Source organism: Equus quagga, chromosome 8 (assembly GCF_021613505.1).
Source record: "Equus quagga isolate Etosha38 chromosome 8, UCLA_HA_Equagga_1.0, whole genome shotgun sequence".
NCBI classification, from domain to species: Eukaryota; Metazoa; Chordata; class Mammalia; order Perissodactyla; family Equidae; genus Equus; species Equus quagga.
Genome location: NC_060274.1, coordinates 61868761 through 61881505, shown reverse-complemented (window position 1 = coordinate 61881505; position 12745 = coordinate 61868761). Strand labels below are relative to the sequence as shown.

Sequence of the window (12745 nt, the reverse complement as noted above, 5' to 3'; positions counted from 1 at the left end):
TAGAGAGAAAGCTGGTATCAATAATTTTGTTGGATTTTTGATGGATAATTTTCAAAATAATGTTTTTGTGTATTCTATACAGATAGAATGAACATTACTTTACATTTAAAAAAATAATAAATTTTTAAAAGAAACAGACTTTCCCCCAGGTGCTGGACTTACTGAATCATTCCGACCAAAAAAGGTATATATTGCATACAAGTAATAATCAAATAGCTGAGACATGAAATGGATAACATCAAAGGCAATTGGCTTAAGAATGTTCATCATCTGCATATATTTACCTGAAAAGAAAAAGAAATAAAAAATTAAGTAGAACAAAATTAAAATCTGTTAGTCTATTATTACAGAGACAATAAAAATATAATAAAAATGAAATATTACATTCCTTAGTGACGTTTCAAATACTCAATAGTCATTTGTGGCTAGTGGCTCCTGTATTTGACAGCACAGATACAGAACAATTACACCACCTTGGAAAGTACTATTGGACAGCACTGATGGATAAATAATAACTACAAAGACATTTTTATATGATTTTATATTTTACTGTTTGTCAAATATTCACAGAACTTCTATATTCTTCTACAAATGACACTGTACAAATACACAACACAGTTCCTCATTCTTGCAGATTCTATTTAAAATAATTCCTTCAAAAATGTTTAGGTATATATACGATTTGACTCATGTGGAAGATAAACAAACTTACAGACAAAGAGAACAACTTAGTGGTTACCAGGGGGAAGAAGGGGAGGGTGGGCACAAGGGGTGCAGGGGCACATTTATATGGTGTTTGACAAATATTAATGCACAACCAAAATTTCACAATGTTATAAACTATTTAGGCCACAATAAAAAAATTTTTTAAAAAATTAAAACTCAAAAGGGGTAACTACGCACATGTGTATGATGATGGATGGTAGTTAGTCTTTGGGTGGTGAACATGATATAATCTACACAGAAATTGAAATATAACAATGTACATCTGAAATTTATATAGTGTTATAAACCAATTGTTACCTTAATAAAAGAAAAAGAAAAGAAATTTTTAAAAAATTAAATAAAGGAAGAGGAGGGCAGTTACAAAAGCCAGGTCATTCAAGTGGGAATAGTGGTTGAACATGCCTGGCAACAGCCTTCTCTTACTCCACTTGGCCCAAAACAAATATTCTCTGACATTCACATTTATATTTCATAAATCATTTTAAAAAAATTCTGGGATTGCCAAGTGTATTAGACAGAATTCTTTGTCTCAATTAAAAAAAACCCCTAAACTTAAGGAGACTTAAGCCAAAAATAAAAATAAAAAAGGCGGAAAAAAAAATGTTTAGGCATAATAAAACAAAAGATAACATACTTGAGAAAAAGTAGGGTTGTTTTCTTTTATAAGCTTATACACACAGAGCAGAAATGAAAAGGCAAGAAGAAAAAGGACACATGGAAGGCACTTCCCACTCCCCTGAATCCCAGCCCTGTGAAATCTGTGTCAGAGGCCAAGAACATTTCTTTATCACTACATCACGCAAGAGCTCAATACTCTCAAAGTGCCAAGAAAATATCCTCCTCATTCCTTCCTTTGGGAGATGCCAATATGCCTTTCTCTTTCCTCTAAACATATGATACAATTACAGAAAACATTTAAAAACCGAAACTTCTGCATTTATAAACTTGTTAATATATTTGAAGGGTGCATGGGAGGTGGGCTGAATCAAATAATAAATAACAAGTCTCCCACTGTGTTTCTTTTTTACGGGAAATAATAGGGGAAAAAGTATATCTATAAAAAATGTTCTTCTGCAGAAGATGTTAAAACAGGCTATTTGCTTAATTTCCACATGAGCAAATAATTCAGGTGCTGGCTCTACTTAATTTAAGTGCTAAAAATTTTAAATTGACAGTATTGAAGACCCCATGACTCAAGAGAAAACACATTAACTGCAGGAGAAAAAAAATGACAAATTTACTCTAATGGAAATGTCTACTACAGAAACCATTTCTTTATCATCGAAGAACTCAGTACATCTGTCTTAATTTAAATGAGAGATGATTCTAAATAACAGTCAGATGGCCAGACACATCCATCAAACAACTAACGCATCCATCAAACAACTAACACATCAAACACACACACATCCATCAAAAAACTAAAAACCATTCTATTCCTACTCCTATTTACAAGTCTTTTGTTTCAGAATCATCTTTTCTAATCATTTCACACAGACATTTATTTTTAAAAAATCACAACCGAAAAATATTTGAAAAATATGCTCCTAGAACATGCTAGACCACTACACAGATATTTCATCAACTACATAGTTAAACTGCAACTATTAACACACAAAATAGTGTGACACTGTGAAGAAAAAAATTTAAAAATATATATATTCATTACTTTAAACTCTAAAAGGAAAAAGAGAAATGAATATGTAGAATAAGATAGAACACAGATATCTGGGTTGATACACATCCAGAATACAAAGCTCCTCTCCATTCCTAATAATAAGATTAACCATTGTTCATATAATTAATCTTAAATAAAAATATAAAAATGAATTATTAACAGGCAAAAGCTATTTTAAATGTGCATTCAAAAGGAAAAAATACTAGATGTCCCCTTACCACTCTGAAAAAATAAATTTTAAACATAATTATATTTATTCATTCAATACATTCAAAAAACACTTTTTGAAGGCTTACTGTGCTCTTGGTCTTGCATTAAGACAAGAATCACAGGGGCCAGCCTGGTGGCACAGGGGTTAAGTGCGCACGTTCTGCTTCGGCTGCCTGGGGTTCACCAGTTCGGATCCTGGGTGCAGACATGGCACCGCTTGGCAGGCCATGCTGTGGCAGGCATCCCACATATAAAGTAGAGGAAGATGGGCACAGATGTTAGCTCAGGGCCAGTCTTCCTCAGCAAAAAGAGGAGGTTTGGCAGCAGATGTTAACTAAGGGCTAGTCTTCCTCAAAAAGAAGAAAGGAATCACAGAGTCCCTGCTCTCATACTTTAAAGAATTATACATGGAAGGCAACCATCAATAAGCAGGCTGCCAGTATATTAAAATGTATAAGAGTGAGAACTCTGTCTTTCCAATTCAAAAGGGCAAAGTATGCCTTTAGTGGCCTGAGGAGGCTTATGTATTTCCTCAGATTTACTGAATTAACAGAGAATTTTACAACATATTAAGCCTGTATCTATGAAGAGAAGAGTGTGAGGAGGTAAAGGCAGGTAGGTATGATCACCAGAAAATGAGAAATCTCAAAAAATTTCTAGATCAGGAGTTGGCAAACCTTTCCCGTACAGGACCAAAGAGCAGATGCCCTTAGGTTTTGCACGCCATACAGTCCCTGCTGCAACTCCTCAGCTCTGCTGGTCTCTGTCTCAACTACTCTGTCTTCCTAACACAAACACAGCCATCGACAATATGGAAACAAAGGAGAGTGGCTGTATTCAAATAAAACTTTATTTACAAAAACAGGTAGCCAGACAGATTTGGCCTGCAGGCTATAGTTCCCTAACCCCTGTACTACATGACAGACAGCAAATGGGAGCAGGTTGATAGAAAAATGCAAAGTCAATAAACCATAAGAGGACACAAAGGAGGTGGAAGCTATTCCAGAGATGGTGACTGCTTAGAATCAGCAGGTATAGCAAGAGAGCAGGAGCGAGAAATGGGGCCGGAAAATAATGGATTAATTGAAGGTCCACATATGGGACAAACTGTACCAGTCCGCATGCCCCTCTCTATCACTATCCCTCGGCAGCAGTTAGATTATTGGCTACCAGAATTTTCCTGCAGACAAAAACATAAGAAAATAAAAACCCTTAGGACTCCTCTCTAAAAAAAACAGTAAACAAACTGAACAAATAATTGAGCAAACTTAAAACATAGTTAGAAAAGTAAGGCTTCTCGTGCAGATGTCAGCACCCCAGATTAAAATCGACCTCATTCTGGGAATTCCAGTAAATGCACTCAGCCCTGCCCTACTCTATACAAAGTTCCCAGTCAGGATTTCCACTGAGGAGAAAGAGCCAGCTCGAACACAGTTCTAATTACTCACTAGGGGACACCCACAACAGCTATATAGGCTTTTTATTTTAGATATGAATAAATAATAAAAAATCACCAAGTCCATGAGGAAAACTCAGAGAGTGAAACTAAAAAGAAAAGCTGATCCAGAGGAAATAGAATAATTCAAGCAAAAGAATAGAAATATATAATTAGGTAAAGCCCTATAACAGGAGAATACAGGGGAAAAGAGAATAGGGAAGGGCTTGTAAGATTAAAAATATGATTTTTAAAATAAAAAATTAAATAAAAGAAATGGGAAAAAGGAAGTGTTCCAGAAGGTACTGCAAAACGACAAGAATATGGAAACCATTAGAGAAAATATGAAAGACATTAAGGTCCAATCTAAGAGACTAAACATTTGAGTAACAGGAAATCAAAGAAAAAGAGAATAGAGAAAATGGGGAGTTGAAAATCATCAAAGAAATAGTGGCATCAGTCACAGCTGTACACAAACCTTCAGATTGAAGGGGTCACGAATTACCAAACATACAACGAAAAAGAACTCACACCTAGACTCTCGCATCAACAGAGAGTTCCGAAACATCAAGGAAAAATAAACTAAAAGCTTCCAGAGAGAGAGAAAGGAAATTCACCTACAATAAAATGAATAGAATATTAGAGGTTTCCATTTGCAAAGGAAAAATAATTTTTAATCTACAATTCTATGCATGGCTAAATTGTCCTTCAGTGAAAGGGCAGAATAAAGACATATTCAGACTGACAAGAATTCAAAACATTTACCTCTCATCACCTTTTCTGGGAAATTACAACTAGAGGAAAGACAAATGGAAACTGACCACAAAATTGCCTTCATGCTGGTGGCAGGAACAGTGGGCTGGGAGACTGCTGCTTTTCATCACAAGCTCTTCTTTACTACGTAATGTGAGATGTTACTACCTTGATAAAAATATAAAAGCATGGCTCTGAAGTTAGCCTGCCTAGTTTAAAACATGTAGTCCAGACGCACTCTGCCCACCCCTTCCTCCCTTCTAGAGTTCCCTACAGAGGGCCAAGTGAGGGGAGTGGGCACACTTTGTGAACACCAAGGAAGGTTATCTAATACACAGCCCAGATGACCAAAAAAGTGTCTCTTCCCAAATTATCAACTGTGAGAAGTTCCTATTCCTGTGTCCAGCTTATACTATATAACCTCTGAACAGAACTTTGAACAGAAATAAGAATTAATGTTCCTCCAGAGCACTTAGGCAAGAAAAAGAAATAAAAGGCACCCAAATTAGAAAGAAAGAAGTAAAACTATCACTATTTACAGATAACTGATACTATATATAGAAAATCCTAAGGATTCCACCAAAAACCTATTAGAACTAATAAATGAATTCAGTAAAGTTGGAGGATACAAAATTAACACACAGAAGTCAGTTGCATTGCCATACACTAATAATGAGCTATCAGAAAAATTAAGAAAACAATTCCATGTATAATTACATCAGAAAGAATACAGTATCTAGGAATAAATTTAACCAAGGAGGTGAAAGACCTGTACTCTGAAAACTATAAGACATTGATGGAAAAAACTGAAGACAACAGAAATAAATAGAAAGATATACTGTGATTATGGATTGGAAGAATTAATACCATTAAAATATCCATACTACCCAAAGCAATCTACAGATTGATTCAATGCAATCCCCATCAAAATACCAATGGTATTTTTCACAGAACTAGAATAAAGAATTTACAATTGTATGGAACCACAAAAGACCCCAAATAGCCAAAGCAATCTTGAGACAGAAGAACAAGGCTAGAGGTATCATGCTCCCTGATTTCAAACTATAATACAAAGCTATAATAATCAAAACAGTATGGCACTGGCACAAAAACAGACATACAGCTCAATGGAATAAAATACAGAGCCCAGAAATAAACCCATACAGACATGGTCAATTAATCTATGACAAAGGAGGCAGGAATATACAAGGGGGAAAGAATAGTCTCTTCAATAAATGGTGTTGAGGGGTTGGCCTGGTGGTGTAGTGGTTAAGTTTGCATGCTCCACTTTGGCAGCCCAGGGTTCATGGGTTCGGATCCCGGGTGTGGACCTACACACCACTCATCAAGCCATGCTGTGGAGGCATCCCACATACGAAGTGGAGGAAGACTGGCACAGACGTTAGCTCAGGGAGAATCTTCCTCACCAAAAAATAAATAAATAAATAAATAAATGGTGTTGGGAAAACTGGACAGCTACATGCAAAAGAATGAAACTGGACCACTATCTAACACCACACACAAAAATAAATTCAAAATGAATTAAAGATCTGAATATAAGACCTGAAATTATAAGAATCTTAGAAGAAAACATAGGCAGTCTGTTTTTTGACATCAGTCCTAGCAATATTTTTGGGGGCCAGTATCCTCAGACAAAGTTAACAAAAGCAAAAATAAACAAATGAGATTATATCAAACTAAAAATAAAAAGCTTTGCATAGCTAAGGAAACCATCAACAAAATAAAAAGGCAACCTATTGAATGGGAGAAGATATTTGCAAATCATACATCTGATAAGGGGTTAATATCTAAAATATGAAGAACTTAGACAACTTAATATCAAAAAAAACCCCAAACAACCCAATTAAAAAATGGACAGAAGAATTCAAAAGACATTCTTTCAAAGAAAATATACAGATGGGCAACAGACACATGAAAAGATGCTCAACATCACTAATCATCAGGGAAATGCAAATCAAAACCACAATGAGATATCACCTCACACATGTCAGAATGGCTATAGGATCAAAAGGACAACAAATAAATATTGGCAAAGATGTGGAGAAAAGGGGACCCTCAAACACTTTTGCTGGGAATGTAAATTGGTGCAGCCACTATAGAAAACAGTAGGGAGGTTTCTCACAAAATTAAAAATACAACTACCGTATGATCCAGTAATTTCCACTGCTGGCTATTTATCTAAGAAAAAAAACACTAATTCAAAGAGACAGATGTACCACTTTGTTCACTGCAGTGTTATTTACAATAGTCAAGATATGGAAGCAATCTAAGCATCCATCAATAGATGAATAGATAAAGAAGATGTGGTGTGTGTGAGTGTATATATCTGTGTGTGTCTACATATACACACACAATGGAACATTACTCAACCATAAAAAAGAACAAAATCTTGTCATTTGCAACAACATGGAGGGACCTAGATGGTATTATGATGAGTGAAATAAATCAGATAGAGAAAGACAAATACCATATGATTTCCTTTATATGTGAATTCTAAAAAAACAAAACAAACGAACAAACAAAACAGAAACAGACTCACAGATACAGGAAACAAACTGGTAGTTACCAGAGCAGGGAGGGGTTGAGGATGGGTGAAATAGGTGATGGGGATTAGGATGTACAAACTTCCAGTTATAAAATTAAATAGTCAAGGGGATGCTAATGTACAGCATAAGGAATAGAGTCAATAGTAACATATTAACTTTGTATGGTGACAGACGGTAACTAGACTTATCATGGTGATCATTTTGTAATGTAATATAAATATCAAATCACTATAATATACACTTGAAACTAACAGGATATTGTATGTCAATTATACTTCAATTAAAAAAAAGAATTGATGTCCCTGATTTCCTCCACCAGCTGTGAAGCATGAAAGTTAAGAGCTTACTGGTTCTAGGATCAGATAACCCGAGTTCCACCACTTACCAGCTATGTGACATAGGCAATAATATCTGGGCTTCAGTTATTTGGTGTGCAAAAAGGGTACTGTGAAGAATTCATGAGAAATGCATGTGAATTGTTTACACGGCATATAATAAGCAAGCAAGAAATTTTAGTTATTGCTATTACTTTAAGATAATTATAGTTATGATGAATGCTCTAAGGGAGAAGCATAGTGTGTTATGTGAAGGGAACCTAACCTAATTTGGAGTTGAGAAAAAGCTGCACAAGGGAAGCGCTGTTGAAACTCTCTCAACCTAAATCTAGACCATGAGTCCTTCATACTCATGGGGAAGGGACACAGAGAGACTGGCAAAGAAACCAACCGAGTAGCAGCAGGGACAAGGACTACAACCAAGAGGAAGAACAGTGGGCCTGCCTCACCCAGAGACACAGAGAGAGGAGTGGGATGACCAAATGAAAGGTGGCCCAGGGCAACAATCAGTGAGCCACAACTCGCAGAGGAGGGAATACAAGGGCAAAGAGAAGGTACTGGAAGTGTGTCTGGGGGAAGGATTTCTTCCGTTGTGGATTACGACAAGAGAGGAGGAAAATCTTTCTCCAATATTCAAAAACTTTCCTGCTATTAAAACAGGCAATTCAAAGGTAGTTTGTTTTTGTTTATTTTAATTTTATTGAGGTCACATTGGTTTATAACATTATGTAAATTTCAGGTGTACATCATATTTCAGCTTCTGTATAGACCGCGTCATGTTCACCACCAAAGTGTAATTTGCATCCGTCACAATACATATGTGTCCCTTTACCCCTTTCGCCCTCTCCCCTCCCATTTCCCCTCTGGTAACCACCAATCTGCTCTCTGTATCTATGGGTTTCTTAGTTTATCTGTTTTAAACACATACAGAGTACATTTCAATTAGGACAATATAGAAAGGAACCAATGGTTCTCAATGTTTGGTCCCTGGATCAGCAGCATAAACATCCCCTAGAAACTTGTTAAAGATGCACATTCTCAGGTTACATCCCAGATCCACTGAATTAGATACTGTGAGGGTAGAGTTCAACAATTTGTGTTTGAACAAGCCCTCCAGCTGATTCTGACGCAAGCTAAAATTTAAGAATCATTGGCTTAGATCACCGTAAAAGACCAATAAAGCATGGCCTTCCTTCTTGACAGGCTTTTATCCCTTGGTTTACAAGATATCCTCTTTACCTCCTAATTTATTTTCCTGCCTCCCTACCATTCATTCATCACCTCCTTCCCTGGCTTCTCTTCCTGTCCTCCCTCCAACGTACCTCCATGCCCCCTTAATGTATCCCATGGATGTGGATACTTTTGGATTCTCTATGAACCCAAAAGGTTAAGAGCCTCTGCCAAGATAAGCTCATCTACTACCAGGGTTTAACTACATTTTATACCAATGACTCCAAGTATGTATCCTGACCATGTTTATTCCCCTGATCTCCAAATCCAACTATCCAAATATCTATAGACTATTTCTATTTAAATGTCTCACAGGTACCTCCACATGTCCCAAACCAAACCTATCATCAAATCTGGTCTTCCTCTCTTCTTTTCTATTTCTGTTGTGGCATTATAACTGGTCAATCACACAAATCTAAAACTTAAGAATGATCTTTCAAAACTAGTTCACCAATCCTGTCTATTGTATTTCCAAAATCTCTCCTATCTGTCTTCACCTCTCTATTACAATGAGCATTGCTTTAAACAGACCCAAGTCCTCATCATCTCTTGCCTGGGAGACTTCAATAGCCTCTTATATAGCCTTTGACCTATCCCAGCTTCCCCTTTACTCTCAGTCAATCCATAATTCACACTGTAGCCAGAGTAATCTTTTTCAAAAAACAGATCTGCTTGTTTCTCTCCTGTTTAAAACCCTTAATAAGTTCACATCCAAGCTCCAACGGACACGACAGTCACACGATGCAGAACCCATTTGGGTTAATGATGGACCACACATAGGACAGAAGTCCCATAAGATTAGTACCATATAACCTAGGTGTGTAGTAGGCTTTACCATCTAGATTTGTCTTAGTATACTCTATGGTGTTTGAACAACAAAATAGTTGTATGCCACATTTCTCAGAACATATCTCTGTTGTTAAGCAATGCATGACTGCATATAAGGCCCTTTGAAATCCAGTTCTTGCACACCTTTATTGCCACATCTCTCCTGCTTCAACTTCCCAGCATGCTTTTTATATGTAGCAAATTAAACAGCTGTGTTCTCTGAATATACCATGTCTTGCACACGTTGTTCTTTGCACTCTGGTCAGAGTGCCTTTACCATCTTCTTCATCTACGAGAATCAATTCATCTTTCAAAATCAGCTAAGGTGTCAGTCTTCTATTGAGTCAGCTCTTTTATTTGCTACCCCAAAAATAATCATTTTTCTTTCTGCCTCTTTTCTGCTTTTTGATGTTTACAACACTACAATATAAATTTTTTTCTTTTGTATGTTATTTCCCACATTAGGCTCCTTAACTACACAGACTATGCCCTCTGCATGACTACCTTTCCAAGAGGTAGCACAGTGCCTGGAATAAAGTAGCAGCAAAAAAAAACAAATCTGGTGGATTGAAAATGAATGAATACAATACATCTGGCACAAAAACAATAATTTCCTTAATGTAGAAATTAAAACATATAATTTCCTTATTAGAAAAAAATGGGCAATGAATATGAATAAACAGTTCACAAACAGAAAGATGTTTTAATATCTTTATATTAAAATATGCTTAAACTCACTCATAATTAAATACATTTTGAATGAGATGCCATTTTTAACCCAGCAGACTGGCAAGCATCTGAAGCTGGATGACACAGTGTTGCTGATCAGGAGAGAGGGAAAAGAGATACTTCCATAAACTGTTGGGTGAATTAACAGAACCTCTGTAGTAAGTTCTTTAGCAACTTCTTTGGTAAACTGAGAATGTCCATCAAAACTGAAAATTTACACACTCTTTGATCCAGGATGAGGAAACATTTGTAGGAATTTGCCCTACAGTTGTATTTGTATATGGACAAAGATATTTCTTCAAAGATATTTGCTGTGGCATTGTTTGAAGCATCAAATGGCTTAAACAACCTAAATGTTAAAAAATAGAGGACTTATAAAACAAATTGTGGTACCTATATATAATAGGATCACTAAAAAGAATCAGATCTAAACACACTAGGATATGCAATATCTTGATATTTTAAGTGTAACCTTAAGATAGTTGAAGTCAAATAAGCCAGAAGAACAACACCATAGATAACGTGATCCAATTTTTGAAACAAACAAAAACAATAAAAAGCAGAAGAGAGGAGATTCACATATTAAATATATTTGTAAAAGCACATTAATATTTCTAAAAGACAAAAGGAGAAACTAAGTAGTTTTCTCTGAGGAAGGAGACTTGGAGGTCGGGGGCTCTGTTTATACCTTGGGGTATTTTAATTTTTAACCACTTTCATGCACTACTTTTTCAATTTAAAACACTCCATGGCAACATAAGAAGACTCTGAACTCACCTCCTCCCAAGGACACAATAAATTTACAACTATTCTTGGAATAATTACCCCTGAGAGAGAACTGAAAATTGGATAAAAAGAACCCCCAAAACAAGGGACAGTGATGACTGAAGTGGAAGAGGCAGAAATTCCTTTCTAGAAATGAAAAAGCCACATTCTAGCCATGGTGCATGGCAACAGGAAACAGTGTTAAGGTACAAAGCATTCCCTGCAGGAGTGGGGGATCTGAGCAGGAGAGCTTTGCCACAATAAGCAGCTTTTGTACTCAGCACAACTGAGATAAGCGTCATAATACCTGGCCTTGCTGACTATTAATAACAACAGGGATTAACCCCAGAAAAGTTCATGAATATAAGGGAAAGCAAAAGCCTGCTCCTAAGGGGCTCATACACAAATTCCCCCATTTCAGAAAGCAACCTAAAATCACCAGAAAGAAAGGTGCACAGTCCTTTGGTGAAAAAAGACTCTGGGTGCACCTCGGTGAAAGGCAAGACTTCCCCAGGTTGGGACCACCACCCTATGGACTGAGACACTGGCAACAGCCATTATTGTGACCTAGTACAGGCATGCTGATGCAGATGCTGGCAGACACCACTGGAGTTCTGCTCCTGGCCTGGTAGCACAAGGGTCTGCCCCACCCACTAGAGCACCAATTTAAGCCCGCCCTAGGGAATGGTCCCACCCAACAGCAAGAACTTGAGGAACTTGCAGGCTTGCATAGGTGGAATGTGTGGGACCTCTGCAGTGGAGTGAGTGGGTCTGCCTCTGCAGTACAGGGTGTGCATGAGGGGTGGGCCTGCATTGGCAGAGTGTGTGGGGCCTCTGAAGCAGGGCGAGTGGATCCACTTCTAGTGGGTCAAGGCATGCACATGGGGCAAGGCTGCATTGATGGGGTCTGTGGGCCTGCAGGCAGTGGGGCTTGTCAACTGCAGCAGACCTGTGCTTCTAAAATAGCCACATAGGGAATCAGCTCCACCTTCCAATGCCTGAAACAATTGTGTGCTGCTACACCTGGACACCTGGGGCTGTCCCCTCCCAGCTGCACTACTAGAGAAGTGACAATAGCCTTGCAAGCCAAAGGCCTATAGCAATTCTAAGCCCCTGAGCCTAGCAACTAGCTGCACTGGGGGTCTACTCACTTAACAGAAAAACTGCAACAGGAATGTGCTATGAGACCTTGCAGCCAACTGTGCTAGGGCTCCCATGCCTGATAAAGTGACTGAAGGGACCACAGCAGCTATATGCAGCTGAGCATTACAAACAGCTGGCCAGGGGGACAGCCTAGCCTCCCCATGCACCTCCAGCAAGAGCAACCTGGCCACAAAAGGACACATGTAGCGCAAAGAGAGGACACACCAGGAACATTTGGAACTGATGACAAGAGGGAAGTACACTGCTGGGCCTCATAAGGCCTCTCTTACATAAGGACACCCTCTAAGATCTGAAGACGTAGTTGATCTACCTAATACATACATAT

At 37.7% G+C, this 12745-nt stretch overlaps 1 protein-coding gene across 1 annotated transcript in view; it reads right to left on the bottom strand.

Annotated features, from left to right (window-relative positions):
* The window catches only part of VPS50 (VPS50 subunit of EARP/GARPII complex), a 135833-nt gene that overhangs the window by 29870 nt on the left and 93218 nt on the right, over positions 1-12745 (bottom strand). The window contains exon 21 of the mRNA XM_046670423.1: positions 163-284. Within this exon, the coding sequence (XP_046526379.1) occupies positions 163-284 (122 nt within the window). The remainder of the gene's footprint in view (positions 1-162; positions 285-12745) is intronic.